This window comes from Etheostoma spectabile, chromosome 4 (assembly GCF_008692095.1).
Source record: "Etheostoma spectabile isolate EspeVRDwgs_2016 chromosome 4, UIUC_Espe_1.0, whole genome shotgun sequence".
Classification (NCBI taxonomy): Eukaryota; Metazoa; Chordata; class Actinopteri; order Perciformes; family Percidae; genus Etheostoma; species Etheostoma spectabile.
This window is the reverse complement of record NC_045736.1, coordinates 34,178,927-34,202,852: the sequence shown is the minus strand read 5'-3', so window position 1 is coordinate 34,202,852 and position 23,926 is coordinate 34,178,927. Positions and strand designations below refer to the sequence as shown.

The 23,926-nt window shown below is 40.9% G+C and overlaps 1 protein-coding gene across 1 annotated transcript; it reads right to left on the bottom strand.

The window, feature by feature from the left end:
• Positions 1–7,128: 7,128 nt before the first annotated feature.
• LOC116688589 (transcription factor 15) lies at positions 7,129–9,795 on the bottom strand. Its single transcript, XM_032514731.1, has 2 exons — positions 9,020–9,795; positions 7,129–8,172 (listed from the first exon to the last, which is right to left on the bottom strand). Exons 1-2 carry the CDS (start codon positions 9,500–9,502, stop codon positions 8,107–8,109), a joined length of 549 nt encoding a protein of 182 aa, XP_032370622.1. The 5' UTR covers positions 9,503–9,795; the 3' UTR covers positions 7,129–8,106.
• Positions 9,796–23,926: the final 14,131 nt, after the last annotated feature.

Below are 23,926 nucleotides of genomic sequence, written 5' to 3'. Positions count from 1 at the left end.
ATTGTCATAAAATATGTGGTTTGGGAGTGTCAGTTTAAATTGAGAATATGTATTCTACTGTAGGTAAAACTCTTGTATGCACAGGAATCATGTTGTGGCTCAAAACACCACTTAAAAACCAAAACATCGCTGTGTAAATGTAGCCTTAGATGGTGAGTTTCAGTTTGTGTAATTGATGATCACCTTTTGAAAGGGCATCATGCAATAGGTTGGAATACTGGTTGGAACATTAAGGGTTCAGGGGTGCCCTGGTAGCTCACCTGATTGAGCATGCACCCTATGTACAAAGGCTAAGTCCTTACCGCAGTGGCCCAAGTTTTGAATCTGACCCCCCTAAAAAAACAACTATTGGACTATTGGCCATGGCAGAGGTCTGTTCTCTTTGAGGGCCCTTCTAGTTATGTTCTTGTTTTTTTGTTCTTTTAAGAAGTACAATTGTATTTTTTAAATTAAAAACAACTACTACTACTACTGTCATTATGTGTTTTTGGAGAGTGGCTGTTCTAAACTAAAACCTCAATGAGGACGGGCCCTTCATTATTCCAAAATGCTGGGGCCTTGTGTCAAAATATAGCAGTAAAAGTATTATAGATTAATATAAAGTATATAATCTATATAGTCTGAGACTGGAATTACTTTAGTAAAGTTATTAAAAGTAATCCGATTAATTGACACAAAGAAAATCTATTTCAGATACCAACCAGGAGTACCAGTTGGTTTCTGGGTGTCTGAGCAAAAAAAAAAAGCTGCCCTTTGTCATCTCCTTTGTGCACTATACTGGATGGGAACCTGGAAGGGACGGGGTACATACAAAAGCACCATAGCAAGGTGGGGGCAGTTGTTAAAGGTCCCATGGCATAAAAATTATGGTCCCCCAGTGGCTAGAAATGGTGATAGGTATAAACCGAGCCCTGGTTATCCTGCTTGCCTTCCTGCTCAAATGGGCCAATCTGGAATCTTGCCCCTTATGAGGTCATAAGAGGCAAGGTTACTTCCCCTTTCTCTACTTTGTCCACCCAAAGAATTTGGCCCACCCATGAGAGAGAGACATCATGGATTTTAAACGAGCAAAGTGGCAGTTGGTCAAGGCCACACCCCCAACCTCCACCTTGCAAAAGCTACAGACTCAGAAATGGCACATACTAAGGAAAGCTCATTGTGGAACTGTCTCTAGTGGCTGTAATTCTGCACCAAGGCTGAATTTTGGGAAAGAGACTTCAGATACAGTATTAGGGGACCACTAAGGCCTATGTAAAAGAGACTTCAGATACAGTATTAGGGGACCACTAAGGTCTATATAAAAGAGACTTCAGATACAGTATTAGGGGACAACTAAGGCCTATATAAAAGAGACTTCAGATACAGTATTATGGGACAACTAAGGCCAGTGTTTGCAAAATCCAAAGAGAACTGTGTTATGGGACCTTTAATAAGGGCCCATCAACAAATCTTTGTCCATAACCCTCTAGGTAAACAGGCTAATCTGGACAAATAAATGAATCTGACCATGCGTATGGTCATACCCTGAACCATGGCAAGTTTTATCTCACTTTAATGATATTAAGCCATTAACAGATGAGTGACATGTTTAAAATGGCAGGAGACTCATTTTGGCATTGTTCAATGAGAAACAAAGTTCACATGTCACTGTGGTGTTGTGCTTGGAGCGGGTGCCGGCACACGCATTCTTCTCCACCACACAGAAGGCAGGTCGAGGAGGAAGCAGGTTTCTGTCAGCGAGACTATCATTGTGCTCTTTGGGGTCTTGATTGAGGATATCCTCTAAACAATTGCTGTGGGTGTTGAAACTGGTTCAAAGTTTATAGACCTATATGCTTCCTATGTCCATCCATCTCCCAGATCCCATCAGCCCCATGATCATTCTTCATATGTTGTTAAAATGCAGATCCACAGGGTTCCTACTTAGTAGAGATTTTCCCTTGCAATGTCACAACTTCATATATATTACTTTGCAGGTTTTATTGGATCTCTTATTAATATCTGCCAAAAACAGGATACCTGTTGTTATTCTGCATCAAACTCTAGGGTTGAAGGGAGGACATGGTGCAGTTTAATTATTTAGTGGAAAACCCGGGATGGAGACGTATTTATTTACCTTTTATTGTTGATAAAAAGGGGTTGTTTTTCAAAAGTAAAGTATTTCACTGAGCAAAGTATATAAAATAAAAAGAACTCAAGTCTCTGCCAAGAAAGCTTTTGGGGTTATGATGGACATCAGGCTGCTGCGGAAGTCTGCCTCTTTCCTGCTTCAGAGCAGTCTGTACGGAAAAATTGTAGTATTATTTTGACAGAAGGAGAAATCAGGCCTCAGATAAGACACCTTTCACCTCTGCATCACGGACCACCGCCCTGAGACGGAGGTAGAGTGCAGGAGCAGGAGCCAAGCAAAGAGCAATCAGAGCCCTGCCCTGGTGGACAGATATTGTCTGTACTAATGTTTCAGGTCATTCCACTGCTTCCTCCCACCGCATGTTGGAGCTACAATAGCCCCAAGAGTGTCCGCTGCTGAGAGGAGAGTGTGTCAACCGATACAAAACACTTGCTCACACATTCATTTGTTCCGCTGACCTATCAGTGATATTGGTCCGACTGGTCAACAGCAGGCAGGGTTGCTCACCTCATATACAGTAATGAAGGTTCCTTTCTGACCACTTGTGATGAAATGTTAATTGTTTTTGTCTGTTTTTGTTTAATTTCAATTATTCACAATTGTTGAAAAAAATGTATTTCATTGATTGTTTAATACAGACATTGACTGCTGACTACTGCAGTACCAAAAGGCTAAAAACAAGTCTTACTTTGTCTGTTGCAGGCCACATTTTGGAGTTTGTTGTGGCTCATGACATGATACCCACAGAAAGGTTTAGTCTCAGATTGAACTGGAGCATTTGCATTTGCAGGTTATTTCCATACCTGATATGTTTTGGTCCACTAATAATGATTCCCTGTTTTGTTATCTTTGCTGCTATCTTGACTGTAAGGGACAATTGAATAAGATGCAACTCTCTCTCGTATAGGAGGGAAGATGGAGACCAACCTGGCAGAGATCTGCACTCTTCTGAGTGCACTTGTCTAGTAATGTGTTTAGGTAAGTTTAAGGTTTATTTAAAAGCCATTCATGTACATTGCTGCAACTACCTGATCATGTAGCTACATGCTATACAGGCAAATAATAGAACAGTTACAACAGTCTGGTAATGCAGCCTTTAAATCCAAGGTAAGACAACACTTATGCCATATTACGATATTACGATATCCAAAATCTAAGACGATATCCAGTCTCATATCACGATACCAATATAATATCAGTATATTGTCCAGCATGTTATGACTACATGCTGACCACTCATCTGTCCAACACATTCAAACACTCAAGTCTAACGTTTAAAAATAAGTGCAAGTGCACCCTAACCTAAGAAGATACAGTATGCATTAATATTAATATTGTCCTATAGTGTTGTCTGTCAAACTCAATGTACAAGTACATACAACACACAAACAGTACTGTGTCTGGCCCACTTAGTGCCTGTTTGGCTGATGCAGAGGTCTGGGTTGCTTCCACTCCACCAATCAATTGAAAACAATCATAAAAATTCCGATTGGTCTATCCAAGGCTGTCCCATGAAAGGGCCCGCAGTGCGTGTCCAATGGCAATTACTCTGACAGGCCGGCGGGCTGGGGAACTATAGGGTTGAACAAGAGGCAGTGAGGGGGCGGAAGGTGTCTGTCCTGTCAGACAGTTGAGCTACAGTACCATAAGGGTCTGTTTAGGCGGAGGGGAACTGTATCGCAATCTTAGCCCTTCCTATTTGCCCCACGGAATCCTCCACTAATTCTCACCAGATGGGACTGAAGATTGGGAAAGCGCCACTGACGACTTTGACATATTAATTTATGTTCAGATGTAACTTTATACTGTACTGTACAGGGATACCACTAGCTTTAATAAGAAGTTTTGCTAAAAGTTGCTATATACTTTCCTTTGTATCTCTTGTGCATATAAAGTATTCCAATAATATACAAAAGATATGAGAAGTTCCACCTCTGTATTATCTCTGCCTTTATATCCTAGTTTTGCTTCTTTAGACAACACTATTTTTTAACCAAATTTCTGTCAATGATAATCTGCACCTATTATCTCTTATTGTCTATTATGTAGGTACTTATGCCTTGTGACTCAGCTTTTTCACTCATGTAAACATGTTTCTTTTCTATGGTTGGGAATCTAGTGCAACACAATCTGCATGTACAGTATATTTTTCTAAATGTCCTACATTCACATATTGCTATGAATGGATAAATAGCTTGTAATCATACAAATTATTATTTATACTGCACTACTTATACTTTATCTACATACAATTCGAATTGTATTATGTTATGTTTAGTGCGAAAGAATCAGTGTTTTGTTCAGCCATGCTTTCCCACCCAGGAATTAAAATAGGCATCAGCTGATTGATGTCTAAGCTGGCACAGACCCAGAGCCCAGGACCCACAGGGAGGGCCTTGGCGGGGTCGAGCACTCAGGCCTTTTCCTTCCTGTTCCTCTATGACATCTTCCTGCCTGGGGTGGCCCCTGGGAGCCATTGAGCGGGGCTCCACCGGAGCCTCTGAGCTGCAGGATAAGTTCACACAGCAGCTTCTAATTAGGCTTTAGCACTGACAGGTGGAGAGAAACTGGAGGGTTGGAATACTTCACGCAAGTGTGCAGTTCGTTGTGCTGCCCCAGAGGACTGTAAGTGCAATAACTTTCTACCAGAGGGGTGTACCTCCAAACATCATTTCAGGAGTGATTTAAAGGATTCGGTTTAGTCATAACTGTGTTGTCAAATCTTTAAAAACTGCAATAAATCTCATGGTTGTAACTCCGGTGTTGCATCACACACTGTCATAATTAGTAACTTGTAAGTGCTTATGTAAGGAATGGTTATAGCAGAAAAACAGGGGCCTTGCAAGAATAATAAAGTGGTGTACATACATATACTGTTCACACACACAGAGATGTGTCACATGCACACAAGACACTTTCCTACACAGCTCATAGAAATGTATGGATACATCAGCTGCACATGTTGCAGTGGTAGAAATCCAAAACACAGTAACACACAATGTCTAAACCAAACACTACACCTTCACCTGTAATCAAAACCCTGTTTAGGATCAAAAATGTCCTTCAGTCCCATGTGAAAGTGACGTTGGGCAAGACACTGAACCCCGAGTTTCCCCCGGAGTGTAAATGTGTGTGAGTGTTTATCTGATGAGCAGGTGGCACCTTGTACGGCAGCCTCGGTCACAGTGTATGAATGTGTGTGAATGGTGAATGGTTTCTGTATTATGTAAATCTAGTTGTTAAGACTAGAGCTATATAAAAACAGCCCATTTGTGGCTGGGTTGGCTCAGTGGTAGAGCAGGCACATATACTGAGAGGTTAGTGCCTTGCCGCAGAGGTCCAGGGTTCAAATCTGACCGGTGACAATTTCCTGTGTCTTCCCCCTTCCTCACCAAGCTGCACTGTCAAATAATAGGCAGAAAAGCCAAAGAAATAAAAAATAACAGTCCATTTACTTGTTCATTTTTTTGCTGCGTTAGATAAGTAGATTTGTTTATATATTTTTCAGTTTATTTCTCTAGGACTATCAGTTGTAGAGACTGTAGAGGTAATGTGGTGCACATTTTTCAAATCAATCCTTTAAGTATTTCTTTATAAGTCATCTGTGCACTTTGTGTTGCTTTTGCTACATCCCATTAAAAAATTGTGTTTCTGTCTTTTTCTGTGTGTACACTGATTCTATAACATTAATTCATTAACAGCTGTGTTTGTCAGGACATAGGCGATATTAGCTGTGACTGATCAACACCACATGTGGATCCCAACCTGGAAGATTTACTACCAGAACAGAGTCATGCCATAGATCAGCCCTCAGATTTTGTTTTTACTGGATACTGGTTCTCTAAATGTCCAAAACTTTAAATGGTGTTATCCAGTAAAAAAGAGAAAATTAGCTGGGTCAGTTTTAGATGATTCAGAAAAAAAACTGAATATGTTTATCAAACACTTAATGTGGTTTTCCTACGTCCAAGGTTTAAACTGCTTCTTCCTCTGGTTGATCTTATTGGCATGGCTCCAGTAATGTGCTACACACCCTGATGGTCCCCATGAGTAATCATCAGTCACCACAATGGATCCAACAACACTAATTTGTGTCTTTCCTGTTTTGCCTTTACCTTTTCCCAGAGTTGACTCTGATTCATGCCTTCCTAACTGGCACGGTGCACCCACCACCTTGACATGGCTCTCTGTGGTCAGATACTGCTGGGATACAACGATTTCAGAGAGAGCCCGCTGAGGAAGAGATTGATTACTTCCTCTGTTGAGAGTCCTCAGACGGAGCGGGTAAACCTTCATTGGAATTCCCCGTATAGGCTTCCTCCTCTGAGCGGTTACAGGCAGAAGATGCCAGTACTGGTAAAGTGGTTTGTTCTTTGGCTCCGGCTGTCCTAAATGTACATGAACTCTGCATGTGTTTTATAACCTTTACAGATATCAGGAACATAGATATGTGAAGGTAATACAGCTGCAAAGCCTACATTTTGTGACTTCCCTGATCTACAAACTAAGCTTGCCGTGTTAAAGGGTCTCTTAACACACATTACATTACATTGAACCCTTACCAACTGTAGTGTCTAGCCATGCAGATAGTGTTGGTTTCATTTCTCAGTAGTTTGAAATATCTGGCTCTGAGATTTCTGCCTCCACCTGTGGCTATAGTCTACAGAACACACTGCCAACACTTTTCATTGGGATGTTTTTTTTCTTCCTTTCTTTTTTCGAGTGCAATGCGAAATGCACACTGTCTGCATGACTACACATAATGTGAGGTCATTTAGAAAGTAGAGAAATTATACAATTATGTTTTTTTTTGCAAATTCAACTCTTAACTGACGGTTAAAAATGTGATCAATTCACATTTGATATTTTGAACAGCTTTGTTACTGGACAATATTTCAAAATATGCCAATAACAACAAAAAGATTGTGTTAATGAAAATAGTTAAAACAATCGTTAAGGTTGTGAAACCATTGTGAAGGCAAAGAAGAGAGCACATCTATGTAAAAATAAATTTAATTTCAAAGTAGATTACAACATGTAATGAAAAAGCAAACAAAATAGTGTCCCACAAATGTGTCCTGTTGCACACCACCTCACAACAGCAGCTCAGGTGCATGGACAGGTCTGTCCTTTCACGTTTCATTCCTGAAACTGCTCTGCGGTAAGCTACAAGTCTGTTTGTGAACCAAACTTCCCCAAATCCTCTTAGTTTCGTCTCAAAGAAAGATGCAAACTCTTATGAGTTTGACTCATACCTTACCCAATACAGCTAAGGGGAGAGGCACCAACAGCATCTCTGTAACTCTGATAGATGCATTTGTCCAGCAGTCTCGTAATGCTTTGGTAATTTGAACTAGAACACATTATGTATTCATATACATAAGCCTTAACCAGCATCCTACAACCTTGATAACACAGATTTGGTTAAAATTTGTTGTATATTGGGGAACTTTAAGTTCATCTAAACGCACCCTAAAAGGATATCCTTTTGGGTTTTGGATCCAAAAGTATTATCAATGCTGCTCTCTGATAATAAGCATTTTAGTAATACAGAGCAGGTAATGTTGTATATATTATAGTCAGTAGATTTCAAATAAACAAAAATGATGTAGGCCTTCTTTTTTAAATTTGAACAAATTCTGCCCCTTGTGTACAATTTCACTGTATGTCTATTTCACTAATTCCCTGAACATGTCTGTCATTCAAATGAAAAGAACATATAGCAGCTCTAATTTAAAAGTAACTTTTTGCAATGTTCCCCTATGACATTAGTTAGTGTCCTGGAACAAGTGACTGTATCTTCAGGTTTTTGTGTCAATCCTCCTCTCTGATATAGGGTAAATTGACCAATGAACCAAACCAAAACTTCAGAGTAGTCCTCAAAGACTGAGATGCTTCCAGACTCTAGAAATGTTTGGTGGAGGTTTGCTCTGAAGTCTGCTCTGACAAGTTGATCCAATCCTACTCAGACAGTTTCATCGCCGACTTATTTGTCTCCCACTGCTTCCATGCATTTTCACACAGTCTCGTTTGTCTTTCACCTGTGAACAAAGAGGGAAATTACTGTCACTGTGTATCTATAAGAAATATTTTTGACCTAAAGTTCAAATGTGTTTATGTACTTTCCTAAGAACATATTAATATCCATTCAAATCCATTTGTTGTCCTTTAAAGGATATCCCCATGCACTGGATGATAAGGCACCAATCACAACACAGAGATTTTAACAATGGACCCGTGCATTTTACTGATATGCATGCAGCATTATAGCCACACAGTGTCACATGACCTCCCTGTAAAGTGGAGCAGACTCATTCCAGTCAAACAACTTGATGTAGGCTGATGAACTGAATAAAGTCCAGTTGGAACCCTTAAATCGGATGTTAAATGTGACAATGAATGCTGGAATAAAACAGCCTACTATACATATTAATTCTGGTTGTGACAGAATAATGACAATAAGCCCTAATGACAGCACTAACTGGCTACTGCTGCCAACCTATCCAGGAGATCTACAGGACATTTTTGAAAATAACTTTTTGTGGGGTCCCATTTCTTTCCACATAAATGTAATCCATAAATGAATACCTTTTCAGAAATATTATGGTTTTATTGGACTTCGGCACATAAATGATCAGTCAAGTAGCCCACGTATTAGTTAAATAATCCAACCTTAAATTTTGCGGAGGGACGTATTTTGAAACTTCATTGTAAAAAACATTTGCATTGTGTAGGCTAGGCCTATACTATAAACCCTATTAAATATTACAGAAAACCAATACCTAAAATAAAATGGGCTGTGTGTTACGCTTGCCAATGAGAAAGACATTTTAAATTAGCCTAGCGTTTTTCTGCAAGCAATTGGGGCATATTGACTGAATATTTTACCCCTTTCCGTTGGTTGCTGAGGCAGAATGTGCAGATATTCCGGGGCTGTTTGCCTTCTCTACCCCCTTTCACCTCCTTGTAGACAGCACTGAGGCAAGGCTGTCCGTCCTCCCTCCCGTCCCCAACCACAAGAACGTTGGCCAAGTGGGAGATATAACTGGACGCCAGGCGCAGCGTCTCGATTTTGGAGAGTTTTCTATCCACCGGTTCCGTGGGGATGAGTGTCCTCAGCGCCGTGAAGGCCGTGTTGACATTCTGGGTCCGGTGTCTCTCCCTGGCGTTAGCGGCGTTCCGATGCGGCACCACGACGCCGTTCTCCCGCCTATAACTGTCCCGCGGAATCCCGCAGCAGCCGTAGCCCTGGTCGGTGCTGCCGTCGCTCTCGCTGCGGTTCCCCTCTTCGTCGTCCGACATCAAGGTCAGGCCAGCGGGGTAAGAGAAGGGATGCGTCGACACCGGCCTCAGCATAGTGAAAGCCATCATATGTAAGGCAAGTGTTTCCCAAGGCAAAGCCGATCCCTTATTTTCAAGTTGGAAACATATGGACAAGAGCCGTGCGTAAACTTAGCTGTAACTCGGAGGTTTAGTCAGCAGGAGTCCCCAGTTAGTTTTGACACTCGCCAATAGGATGCTCCAGTGTGATAGTCATCGCGTCAGGGAGGGTTCTTATAGCAGCTAAAGTAGACCCTAAGCTGCATGAGGAGGGGTGGGGCACATGCGGGGCTTCCATCCTCCCAAATGTTTTGGTCCTAAAAGTCACCGGCATCTGTTGAGTGTGACGGCATGTGAACACCCTCAACAAAATGAGCCATCAGTTTATGAGTGGAGATTCATTTGTAAAAGCTGGAACTTCAGGGAAAAGATAACACACAGTCACTATGGAACCACAGTTTGGTGACCTTCACATGCACACGAAGCGCAATGGTTCACTGAATGGTTTGATGATAATTTAAATTATGTGGGAAAATAGCACATAACTACTGAGGACATGTACTGAAGAACTGTGGCTCATGAAAGTAGAGGTTCCATCATTCACTCACAAAGTCAGTGGTTTGATCCCTGGCCCCTGCAGTCTACATGTCAAAGTGCCATTGGGCAAGACACTGCTGTAGCCTACGTGTGAATGTGTGTGTTTCTCTTGATGAGCAGGTGGAACATTGGATGGCAGCTCTGCCATCAGTGAGTGTGTGTGTGTGTGTGTGTGTGTGTGTGTGCACGCGCGTTTGTGGTTGTGTAAATGTTTGTATTGTAAAGAGGCATTATACATTCCCTACAGCAAATAGAAACAATGTGGACAGTCATTTAGATTTAGATTTAGCTAGATGCATCTGATTCATTTGATTAATGCTATTTTCTAAATTAAACTTCCCATCAATAAATCAAATAGTTAAATGGTTAATAGTAGTAGTAAGTACTAGTTATGGTTAGTAATTATTAGCAGTGTAGTTAATAAGTAGTTACTTTTGTACTTTTGTACTTTTACATAGAAACACTTTGACTGTTGCTGCTTTTACTGAAGTAAAGGATCTTACGCGTATAATTCTGCTTTAATTATTATTAATCAGATTTCTTCATATCTGTATCAGTGTCTCTGTGTCACAACCGGCAGTGGCAGATGGTCTATCAAAAGTCTGGGTCTGTCAGAGGTTTCTGCCTTTTTAAAGGAAGTTTTTCCACACCACAGTTGCACAAAATGCTTGCTCTTCGGGGGAATTCTTTGCTCTATGTAAATTATAAATTATAGAGTGTGGTCTATACCAAATATATCTGTAAAGTGTCCTGAGATAACTCCTGAATGGATTTGACACTATAACTAAAATGAACTGGAAGTTGAGGACGTCTTCCACCAATATCTGTAAATCATATGCTATAGTCTGCACACTACCAGTCTACATATACCAGTTTCTCCACAGTTTTTTTAGTCAGCAATTAGAGAGTTGTGAATTTGAATGTTGTATGCGTTTGCAGTCTGTTTTCAGGAGTATAATATGGGGTTCACATGACAATATTTTTCATAAACCTTTCATGGATTTCGATTATTGAAGCTACATCATTTATCAAATGAGGGGGGAAAGTTTATAGACTGCAAGTAATGCATTATCTTGAAAAGCACACGTTAAAATACTAAGCATTTAAAAAGATGCATGCACATCAACAATGTGTATTTCTAGACAATGGAACACAGTTGGCCCCAGTGCTGGCTCCTGTCCTCAGAGTGTCACAGTGATCCGTGGCTCTACAGCTGCCCTGTTTCAGTTTGTCTAATGGGTTAATTGCTGTGGGTAAATAAACACTCAGCAGATGCTAGAGGTGATCAAGCTTGAACTTTCTCTGTGGACACCAAGCAAATGGCTTCCAGATTGACTGGTGCTGTTGGAGGGCGGGAGGGACCGACTGCTGAAAAAGGGACACGGTGTCATCAAAGGGTCTGTTTTCAAAAACACAACTCCTTGACACATCAAACCGGGGCACCGGCGGGCCCCCGGCTCAGCTGCACCAACAACGGCGACCTGTGTGGAACCTGGTTCCACTCATAAAGCAAGACACCATGGTGTTTTACCACACGCGGCCAGCCAGCAACACGACCCCACTGCACTTTCTCTCCCCCAACACCACCACGCTTCACAGTTTGGAACCGTAAATACTTTAACCCCCCAACCCCCTGCATCAACTTAAAGGAATTCCATTAAATGCCTGTTGATGTAATTAAAGTACTAATGAAGTGTGTGTTGGGTGGGATGTGTGTCAGGGAAAATGTGAGAATGGTACTCAATGGGAACTTCTTAACATACTATAAATGTTTCAATAATTGTTTTTAGAAGCTAATACTAATATTATGTGATGAAACTGTCAACAAATAATATTATTGCTGTTAGTCCATATCTTTTTAATAAAAGGAATATTGTTCTTGACATGGTGGAAAAGTACTAACAATAAAATGTATTGTGGCAAGCTCAACATGTCATTACTTTATGGCTGGTTACATGGGAAGACCACCTGTTTTAGAAATTAACAGTTCTTATTCCCCATGTCATCAAATTTTTAAGACAGTGATGGTTTAAAGCTGCAGTAATCAATATTTCTTATGTCAACAATGAGAATGTGAAAGGTGACAGATGAAGTGACCTAGAAGTAACACCCAGCCCAGGTCTATGAAGATATTTAGCAACTTTTAGCTCAGTGATTAGTTTTACAGCACATTTATCTTTTGCTTTCAGTGCTTGCATCAACCAGACCACTGTGGGTTTGAGTCCTATCAGCAGCACTTTGCTGCATGTCATTCCCCCTTTCTTTCCCCTTTCATGTCTAAGCTGTCCTATCAAATAAAGGCCTAAAATGCCTTTAAAAAAGTAAGTTACTAGCAGTCATTACAATTGTTGGGTGGACGCAACACAACTCACAACAATTAAATGATAATGTAGCTGTATGCTGGATGTAAAAGTAGGTACATGATTGCAAACTTTATAACACACTAATATGTCAGGGGTTGTAGATGTAATCTGCTCCGAGAGACTGAAAAAAGCCTATTGTTTTTTTAAAGGCAAGGTTGGTAACTATTTACAATCTACACTTTTTATATCTAGTTTGAAATGGTCTTTACACCCCAAGCAATAAATAACTTCCCACATCTGTAGATGCTGAAATCCTTTAAAATCACCCACAAAATCACTGCCTCACGGTTCACTTGGAAACAACCAAATAACCAACCAAAATAGCTTTTAGATTTTGTAATTGGTTTTATTCTCCCTTATAATAACAAGTTAGATAGTTCAGTGTTTACATTCTTTGCACTGATGATGTGCAATGTTTTTTAGGTTCATTGAGTCTTCTTTTGTCCACTGTTGGACTCTGCCATGATACCAATAAATCAATAGTGAAACTAATGGAGCAGTGTTGGTGTAATGTGATATCTTTAAGACCCTCAACATGTTTTGTAAAAATCACCATGCATTACTTGCTGCCATTTTTGTGCACCAAGTACCAACATAAAGGCCATTTCGCACCTAGTTTCTTAAAAAAGAAAAGCACATTTTGGCATTATTGATTTGCAGGTATAACACCTTGTCAACCATCGTGTCACATACAAGTTGATATCTACATGTTTATTAAAAGACCTACACAAGCAAAGTGGTATTTAATTTTGACTACTACATATAAAAAAAAGTACAAGAGAAGAACAAAAGATTCCTGAAAAGATTCAGATACCAGACAAAGTAAAGAGTGCAGGTTTTCAGGCAGTATAGCCTCCTCCCCTCTGCAATATTCCCACTGCACAGTATGGAGTGAGGAGACGATGAGCTTTTGGCCCGTCAGTGTTAGCTGTCTGCTGGGAAACACTGTGGTCAGATAACTTGACTCATCGACAGCTGCACTGAAGAGAAAAGAGCCTCCTCCTAACAGCCAGCTGCAGCCTGCTGCTTTTAGGATTTATCTGTGGTGTGTGTGTGTGTGTGTGTGTGTGTGTGTGTGTGTGTGTGTGTGTGTGTGTGTGTGTGTGTGTGTGTGTGTTTTATTAGATGGAGCATAGCAGAGCCTGACAGGAGAGAGACACTTTTAATAGTTTGTACTATAGTTTAATGTCTATGAAAACAACCATCTACAGCATATTTATTAAGAGCTATTGTATATTGTAAAACAATTTCAAAACAGTAACAGTTATTTGTCTTTTTGCACTGAACCTCCCTCCCTTTTATCTTATATAAATCACCTGCTACACAGGGCTGTGATGTCCTCAACTTTGTGTCTTCATCCATGTTGGATTTCTCTGGTCATCACAACTGCCCAGTCTTTCTCTTTAAACATTGTATGTGATAGATATGTAATATATATAGATATATATCTATATATATAGATATGTAAACAGAAATGCTGCTTTTCTGACAAAAAAGGTACATCACATTTCTGTATTTTTCTGTATTTGTGTTACTGTAAAAAGTATTCTGGTGTACTGAGAATGAAAAAGAGGAAAAGCTGTTCAATTTTGTGTTTCAGTGCACATACGTCCCTTCAGTGAAATTTCTGCAAATACTTGGTCAAAGCCATAGGGCTGCAGCATATTCAGAGCTAAACTATAAGATAAGGGACTTTATTGTCATCCATACACACTGCAGTACTGGGAACTTACATAGGGGAACAAAACTTTGTGAAAAAGTAGTCCAGTTTATTGCCTAGGCAGCCGACATTTGCTGCAAAAACAGTTGGGAGAGATGCTCTGTTGGGGTTTAGTCTTGCATTGCCAGACTTTCCTCCACAGCTCTGCAAAGGAAGGTCTGGCTAGTCCACACAGTATTCTGGGATGGGAGAAAAACGTGGTTTATTGGCATTTCCTTAAAGCAATCACAATCATTTTGGGCATCTAGTCCCGGACACAGTCAGGGAGCACGTTATAGCATTGGTCTCTGTACACCTCACTCTGAGCACAAGCCCCAGAGAGAAAAATTACTTCCCAAACCGCTGTTCTCCAAGAAGTACTACTAGCATGTTTGTGCACTGATAAAATGAAAATGTAACATGTTAATTCATAAAATTGAGAGGTGTTGCTGGGTAGATATTTTCAACTTTGGACAGAGCCAGGCTAGCGGTTTCCCATTCTTCTGCCATTCCTTATGCTAAGCTAAGCTATTCAGCTGCTTGCCCTATCCATCTCATCTAACTCTCAGACAGAAAACAAAAACTTTTTCCAAAATGTTGAACTATACCTTTACAGAACCAAGGGCCAAGTGTTGTAGCCGTTTAGACCCTCAGTTAACCCAGAGGATGATTAATGATACATTTATCAGTGCAGATGTCTTCTGTGGTAAATGAGTTGGTGCTTCTCATGAAGAGCAAAGCTACTGTAACCCCCTGTATGGTAGCAACAGTATCTGCTTTCATTTGACCCTTGATCTGACCTCGAGATAAGACTCAGCCCTCATCTACCCGTCCTCCTCCCGTCCCACCACCCTCCTCCAACTTCTCCCCCGCTCCTTCACCTCCTCAAGACGCTGATTGTCTTCCACAGCTCGGAACAGTCTGAGCCACCAAGACAGGTGGGGCAATGTTCTCAGCCACATCCGCCGCATGTCTCATCCCTCGTTTTGAAGACTTAACTTGACAAATTCTTCATTTGAAGATGCCAAGTTGTGTTTTCATATGAAATGACATCACTGCGAGACATTGGTCCCGAGTTCCAACTGTGAAATGTTTTATGGGTCGATGTTTCTTATGTTACACTTTAAGCTGCTATAGATAACACCAGAGTTAAAATAAACACCCTGAAGCTACTTTATGGGGCGGATACCTAAAAGACACAGGTGTTTCTTGATCCCAGGGCTGATTTACTAGTGTGTCATCATCTCCCATGGGATCCCCAAAGAACCCCAAACAAGCAGAACATTAAGTCAACCCCTGCGATATAGGAAGTCTACTCACACGCAATGATTCTTTTGGAGAAGCCCACCGCTGCCTTTAATGTCCGCCAGGCTGGGCTTGGTGTTCCTCCGGCTCACGTCTGTAACCTTCCTCCAGAGTCACCAGGGACTTCTAAACCAAGGCCTCTACAGGTCAACAGAGTTTATCACACCAGAGAAATCTACAAGTTGGCTATAAAAGCTTGTCTAACATGATGTAACAGACATGGCTTGAAGTCAGATAAAGGAGGCTATAAAAAAACGTATCCGTTTTGGCCTTGAGGTCATCTCTCTGCTCTGGACACCGCTGTCATATCCTCCGTGTTGATTGGCAAGCAGTGTTGCTCCTTTGTCTATTTTGGAGGTTTTATGTTTGCCGACATGTACGGTAGAGCATGATTGCTTTTTTTATGGCTATATCCTTTTAACAGTCTGGCCAAAGGGCATTAAGGGGTCAAATGAGCTACATTTGTCATTCTGTCTTTCTACCGAAAGAATGCTCCTTGTTTATTTCACGATATTTTATGAAATATTTCTGCATTGAAATGTCTAAAAAATTACTATACCTATGTTATGAATTTTGTTTAGTTGTGTACTTACACTATCCCAAATGTTTTCCTCAATGTTTCACCAAGAGTAATTTTCATCAAGAGTGTGTCATTTGGTCTTCTGTCTATGGCATCCCCTCTTGTTGCTCTGACTTCCGGCAAAAACAGGGGAAAGGCCCAGAAACACCAGATGACACATTAAAGGGTAATTGTAAATCATACAATATCAAAGAAATATACTCAGTAACAGTAAAACAGCCTTTTTCTGTCATATAGCATTATTTTTTCATTTATACATGCCACTTTGCAACACAGCTATATTAGAGACCTAATTTATTGATGTGATATTTCAATATCGATCTAGCTTACTAGAGTGTGCTACGTTAGGTGACTGCTAATGCTTGGCGGCTAAACCGTATGGTAATGTTATAAGCAGGGCCTGAAGTTAACTTTTTTGACCACCTGCACTGAAAAATCCACCCGCGACTGTCACTTTTTACCAGCCTGTTTTTTTTGCCTCATAAAGGTGAAAAACAGGAATTGCTGTGTCTCTATGATTCTATCCTGTCCTATTCATGGTAGCCTATTCGTGGACATTGCGCCGTCATCACGTGCTGTAGTAGGGGGGCCCGCCTAAAGGCATCATTTCCTATTCTGGGCTGGGACACACATTCATATGGTTTGATAAAGTATTTACTGGACTTTATCTTATCATTGCAACTACAATAATGTAGGTGTCCTAAATTTAGGTCATCCTGTACATCTCAACTGCGTTTTTTCCTGCATCCACCGTGTGTGATTGTGTGTGTGTGTTCGGGGGGGAACGGAGTAGCAGCCCTGCCCACTGCAGCGAGCCAACAGGATTGAAACAGCAGCAACTTTCAGCAACCTTATAGTGAAAAATTGTTCACTAATTGTTGATCTTTTGCTGTGCGTTTTGTTGGTAAATTTGAGATGTTTGAGTCACACGCGTCTTGTCTTCATATCAGAAACAAGGAAAGGAATTTGACCTGTTCTCGTTCCCGCTTGGTCAGGGGTTATACGTGGGACTGCTGGGATTTTTGCGAGTAATGTAAATAATAATAATAATAGTAATAAATTGAATTTGTATTGCACTTTTCCCAAGCTCAAGGTTGCTTTACAGAGTAGAAACAGTGTTAAAAATAAAAAAATAAAATAAAACTAAGGATAGGCAGAACAGAAAAGATGGGTCTTCAGACGGGACTGAAAAATGGTGAGGGACTCAGAGATGCGGATCTCATGGGGGAGGGCGTTCCAGAGCCTGGGAGCTGCCCTGGAAAAGGCTCTGTCCCCAAAATTGCGGAGCTTTGACTTGGGGACATAGAGGAGACCGGCTGAGGTGGATCTGAGGGACCGTGAAGGTTGGTAGGGGGAGAGGAGGACAGTGAGGTATGACGGGGCAAGGTGGTGTATGGCTTTGTAGGTGAGGTCCAGGATTTTGTATGTGATCCGGTGAGAAATGGGAAGCCAGTGTAGCTGTTTTAGGACCGGAGTGATGTGGTGCCAGGATGTGGAGCGGGTGATGAGTCGTGCAGCTGAGTTCAGAACCAGTTGGAGCCTTTTAATGGAGGTTGAGCTGATGCCGAGGAGTAGTGAGTTGCAATAGTCAAGTCGTGAGGAGATGAAGGCATGAATAATTCTTTCGGCAGCAGAGGGAGTGAGTGAGGGTCTGATTTTAGCAATATTTTAAAGGTGAAAGAAGGAGGTTTTGATGACTTGACGGATGTGAGGCTCAAGGCAGAGGGTTGAATCAAAAATCACACCAAGGTTGCGGGCCTGGGGAGATGGGGAGACAATGGTGCCGTCAATGATGAGAGTGGGGTTATTGGCTTTGCTGAGAGTGGATTTGGAGCCGCAAATGCGATAGGGGGCCCTGGCTGTCAATCAATGTCTTGCAGTGATGCGGGCCCCTGATTGGTCCGGGCCTGTAAGCAACAGCGTACCCTGCTTACCGATAGTTATGCATCTGAATCACTCAATTCTCATTGGCTACCTGCCAATGTGGCAGGCAGATTGACAGTGGTACTCGCCAATTGCCAAATTCACCCGCATTTGGCAGGTGGTCAGGTGCTAATGGTTATAAGGTTACATTCAACATTCAAATTATTTTTGGTATGATTGTTTTGAACACAGTTAACAGACAGTTAACAGAGAATGTAGTAGATGAGAGCAGACAGCAGCCCTGGGGACGCAGCTAGGCTCCAGCTAGTGACTACAGCACCCAAACCCAACCAGCACAAACCCCAGCGCCGGCTACTAACGATGCTAACAGCAATAACATTACGTTTTTACAGATACATTTTCAACAGCAATGGTTGTATTTTAACAATGAAGAAAACAACTCCCATATTCCCAAGCAAGTTCCCAACGTTGTCATTTATTCTATTGGTGATAATCTGTCCATTTTTTTATGGTTTAGTCTTTACAATCTCCAAATATAGTGAAGAACGCTCACTTCCCAGAGCCCAAGGTGAAATTTTCAAATTGGGTGTTTTGCCTGAACAACAATCCAAAGATATTCAATCTGCAGCAACATAAGTCATAGAAAAACAGTGTTTCTGACAAAAGTGAAGTCTCAGGCCTGGGCAATGGCGTGCCCAGATCCTCTCAATAGGAAGGGCAGAGCGGCCAGATATCACTACGAATTGATAAAGCCTAGATAACATCCCACAGTTTTTAGGGTGCACAGTTTCTAACTTCCCAAAGGCCGCTTGCCTTTCCCAGATGAATTTAGATACCGCTTATTGTAATTTACGTCAGTAGCCAGCAGGAGGAGAGAGAGGTAGCACAGAGCTCACAAAATGAATCCTGGGTAAAACATTCATTTTAACCACTGAGATACAGGCTTTAATAAACATGGGGAGACCCCATCAATAGAATAGACCCTTCTCAATAGAAAAGTTAATCATGTCAAGAAGGAAAGGCTGGTGATTTTCTGTACTGCCAATGTTAATACATCAATAGAAATTAATTTGTCCAAGCTAGCTGATTTGTCTGCTAATAACTGAGGCAAGTCAAGCAGATTCAACCAGCTGTCTCAGTGGGATTTATCCAAAGTAACCTCAGATTCATAAAGACTGGAATAAAATGTCTAAAAGGATTTATTTATTTCAACAGGGTCAATTCTTATATTACCATCTGAAGATTCAATAGCACCTAGCACCCTGAAAGTAATAGTGCTGTCTTGCTCTGTGAATTAGAAATTCAAACTTTTATTTCAGAATGTTGTTTATTTCTTACTTGACTAATTATAGTTCTAAAGCTATTCAGTCAGTAAAATGAGTTTGTAACAGTGAGTCTAATCTGGTAAACTCAACTTCAAGGATTTGCAGTTTCAGTGACGTAGCTTTGCGCGCATTACAGCATGAAAGTATGGTATTGCTCCTAATAAAACCTTTTATCACGTCTGATAAAGGATTGAGATCAGGAGATGATGATGAAGACTTGATGATGAAAGATGACTAGTCCAAAGATTTCAGATTATTTGTTTTATTCAAACAGTGAACAAACTTTCATGACACAGTGAGCCGACTCTGTTCACACACGGATGTCAATACAAGAGTGACCATGACCATCAGAATAACTGTGTTTTTTATATTTTTCTTGTCCTGCACTGGTCAGGTAGTCTATTTCTGTGAGACAGAGTTACCTTTGAAACGACTCCTTATTTGTGAGACACTTCTACTCGTTTACATATTCTGATCTATTCTTGCAACCTAGTGTCCACTTCATGCAGACTCTGCCCTGAAAGCTCCCTCTTTAAGGTTAATTTGAACTCTTACATGCATAAATATCAGCGTCCCACTATATCCTATTGTCTTCTACAGAGCCAACATTCATTTCTTAACATAAATTCTGCAACAAACTGAGTAATATAGGATTCGTTTTTCAGTAAAAAAAAAAAGTATTGAGACGCCTAACCGCACGTTGAGACAATTGGCCAAGAGTGGCGGTGCAAAGGACCCCTTTATGGTCAGACAATGCCATTGGGAGTAGCACCGCTTTATCGGTGGAATGAAATAGATGAGGGCATGCAAAAAGAAAATCTATCCTGGAAAATGTTTTATGTCTACATGGGAAAAGAGAATAATCCCTTACAGGTGGGATTAACTGCACGCCAAATATCTATAAAACCCAAGATGCTGGCCCAGGATTTCAGAGCATTTGTGGCCTGAGCCTGGTTCCTAGTGGCCTGGTCTGTTAACTCCAGTATTTGATTGGTGAGCGTAATATAGAATTTGCCATCAAAAACATTAGGCGCATAAGATGACACAAGTGCAATTTTCCTAGCACCAAACGCTGTTGTGGAAATCACAATCCTGCCTGTATTATCTGACCAAGATGAAAACACTTTAAGTGGGAAGTTCCTTTTGACAACATTGGCCACTCCTTTTGTTTTAGAAGTTGCTGAAGAGAATGTAATTGTATAATAGATTCTATTGGCTAAACAGCCGGTATCCGCCTGCAGCAAATGTGACTCATAGTAATAATGCAATGTCAACATTTCTTTTTTTTAGTAAGCCCAAAGTGCTGGTGCGTTTATGAGAAACATTCAGTCCGCCACAATTCCAAACCAAAAATGAACAAGACCATACAAGACAGTGACACAAAAGGGAAAGTGTGAGAAAGGGGGGAAACACTCAAAGTAGGTCTGTGATCAAGATTGGACACGGGGCAGCCAGCCCATAACCACCTGATTGTCACAGTATGGTTCCTTATCAGATTAACGTTAAAATAAACAAATTTCTCGTCAACAGAAACAAAAAGCACAAAACAGCAAGCACATTGCAAGGAAAGCTCTAGCCTGGGAATGGTCCAGCTAACGTGTAGAGGGTATGGACATATTAAGCATTCAGAAACACAGTCACTGACTGAGACAACAGTACATCAAATCAGTGCATCATTCTGAATGCTTAACCAATCATTAAGAATTCTGAATGCTTAACTTATCATTCCTAAATGATTAACCACTCAGTATGATATCTCACTTTATCTCCAGGTACACACAATGCTTAACTAATGGTAGTGAATGCTTAACTTATCATTTGTTAATGATTAACCACTACTCAGTACCAATGATAGTGAAAGCTTTACTAACCATTCGTTACTCATTCATTTAACAGTAACTAATCATTAGTGCTTGAATCACAGTCAATCAGTAACTACTCATTGACTAACCATTCGTTACTTATTCATTCCTCATTCGTTCTTCATTTTGTTAATCACTAACTACCTATGTTTTTGTGTACCTTATTGTAAAGTGTTCCCCAGTTTTGTATCTGTGCATGGACATGAATACATGGACACATGGACAGGTGTCAAGTAACTCGTGCCAGCTTGCTAGTGCTGTCCACTGGTAAGCCAACCTTTAGGGATTACTTGGTTTTTCGCTTAGAGTTGGATGGTGTGTAAATCTATGGTTTTGAGGGGCTGAGCTTTGTTGATGGTCAATAAACTCCTCCAAACTGTAGTCTGGCTGCTTGGTAAAGCACAAGGTCTTATTTTCTTTCACAAGTGTTAGAAACCGCCATACAATGCATTTGTGTACTCTTACAATTATTTGTTATTGTCCGCCTCTTGGAATGAGACTGTTTTTTAGCTTTTTCTTTTAGCGTCATTTGGCATCTCTCATGTTTTCCTACACCCACAAAGTGCCTTCCCAGTGTGTTTCTCTCCCTGACCACAAATTAATGGCAATTTTACTGTGGTCTCTACATAAAGAATCATTCATTAATGCAGATGTTTCTACAGGTGAACCTGCTCGGCCATTCTTCCTAGCTGACCATGCTGAAATGGAATGCGCAGCGCTTTGCAGTTACAAAAATTCAGAAGTGCACAAACATGTGCTGCAACAATTTGCAGAGCCTTTACACTGGACACAGAGATGTAGTGACGTCATTTTCTGGCTTGCGCACTTTTTGCTGGGAACACCACTGCGACCATAAACTTTTTTTTTAAATAAAGAAACACCAAGTCAGAATGATTCAGTTATTCACTGTACCGTTAGAGAGTAACAGTGAATAGGTAAAAGGGCAAAGTTACCAATATGTCCAGGTAAGATGTATGAGGTCAAAAACACAGCTATTCAAAACGTACAAAAATGCTTGCTTTTCTAACTGTGCACTTTAAAAAAGTAATATAGGTGGAAGCAATAAAAAACAACACATTCATTTTCTGAGGTCAAAGTCGGATATACACTCCCTGACCTTGTATTTCCAATCTCGGAAGCCAGACAACCTCGCAAGTACCCCGAGTTCAAAATCCAACATGGTTGCATCAACAGTTGTAAAAAAAACTGTAGTAACATTACAGTTATTAGCACTTCTAGCTAATTTGTGTCACTAAATCAGTAATACACACAGTCCAACTCTATCTGTGGCTACTCTGTATGCACAAAAACAATGGCTAACTTGGCTAGAACTAACCCCACAATGAAAAATCTGACTTGTTCATTCAACTCAGGTGTGACATCATACCCAGCTCCGGCTTCCGAGTTCCAAGGTTTAATGGAACGCACGAGATTGGCATTTCAAACCACCAAATGTGGTTTGAATCGGATTTTGGCCGGCAGTCTAAACAAGGCCTATGACCACAACGGCTTTCACATTACACAGATCATTTTATCCAGTGTTGATAACAGACATGTTGATTAGTGCAGTTTGATAACCTTTTAATGAAACTCTTTCTCTCCTTCTTTAGCACCACTACAGTTTTCCAATTTGCAACCAGCTGCAACACGTGGAATAGAGTTGATCTTTTGGTTCACAAGGTATATTTTTATCTTCCCATTAGGCTAACTCCTAGATATGTGTTGGTGTGTGTGTGTTGTGTGTGTGTGTGTGTGTGTGTGTGTGTGTGTGTGTGTGTGTGTGTGTGTGTGTGTGTGTGTGTGTGTGTGTGTGTGTTTACTGACATGTATGTAGATGTGTTTTGAATGGTGGCCATTGTGTCTAAAAATATCCATCTTCAGTATGTGGTCTATTGAGACCCATACTTGCATTTCTCATGAGGGGCCACCAAGGGCTCAGGCCTGTCTGGCCTGGACTAGGAGCCCAGTTCTCATGACACCTGACCCAATGCACATCCTGTAGTCAGGCTGCAGTGCACTGCTACGAAGGGTAAGGATCTGCTCATAAGGAATCTCCTAACATGGCAGGGTGCGAGGAGGGCAGCCTTTAGACTGTTAACCCACCTGCTGTGGCTGTTTTGACGAACACAATAATCCTCCTTTATGTGTAGTCCTGACTTCTTTTTTTTTTTTTTCTATTTTTGTTATTTCCACTCTTCACTCTAACCCCAACCGGCCCGTCAGACACCGCCTACCAAGAGCCTGGGTCTGTCCGAGGTTTCTGCCTAAAAGGAAGTTTTTCTTCGCCACTGTCGCACTGTTGCTTGCTCTGGAGGAGACTACTAGAACTGTTGGGTCCTTGTAAACTCTGGAATGTGGTCTAGACCTACTCTATCTGTAAAGTGTAACTCTCGTTATGAATTGATACTATAAATAAAATTGAACTGAATTGAATTATTCCAGCACTGGGTAGGACACATTTTGAATGCGTGGTGTTTGTATGGTTGCCCCCTCTGCTGGTCAGGGGAAGCACTGCAGACAATGCCCTCAGACAGTCAACATAGTGCGACAACATGCTAAGTTTACAGAGTTGTGAAGCACAAATAGCAGTGTACCATGTTACTGGTAGCTGCATCATTTTCTCTGATTAACATAATTATAATTCATAAATAGGCTATAGGCAGACTATAAAATTGTATTTTTCTCAAAACATGGCATTTCCTTTTGTCGAAGATCCCGTTGATGAAGAAGCTTTATTACTTCGCAGGGAGTTAAACATGCGTTTGTCAGGAGATGATATTGAGGCCCGACTATAGATGTATTTTCATTTCCAGATACTAGCTTACCTATTTGAGCGATATCGTTTTTCTTCCCCATATAT

Bases quoted from the DNA above. Each gene is read 5' to 3' on its own strand.
- LOC116688589 (XM_032514731.1), bottom strand. From the start codon at position 9,502: ATGATGGCTTTCACTATGCTGAGGCCGGTGTCGACGCATCCCTTCTCT. The intron at 8,173-9,019 runs GTAAAATATTCA...CTTTGTTCACAG, and splicing joins TCAGCAACCAACGGAAAGGG to GTGAAAGACAAACGAGACTG.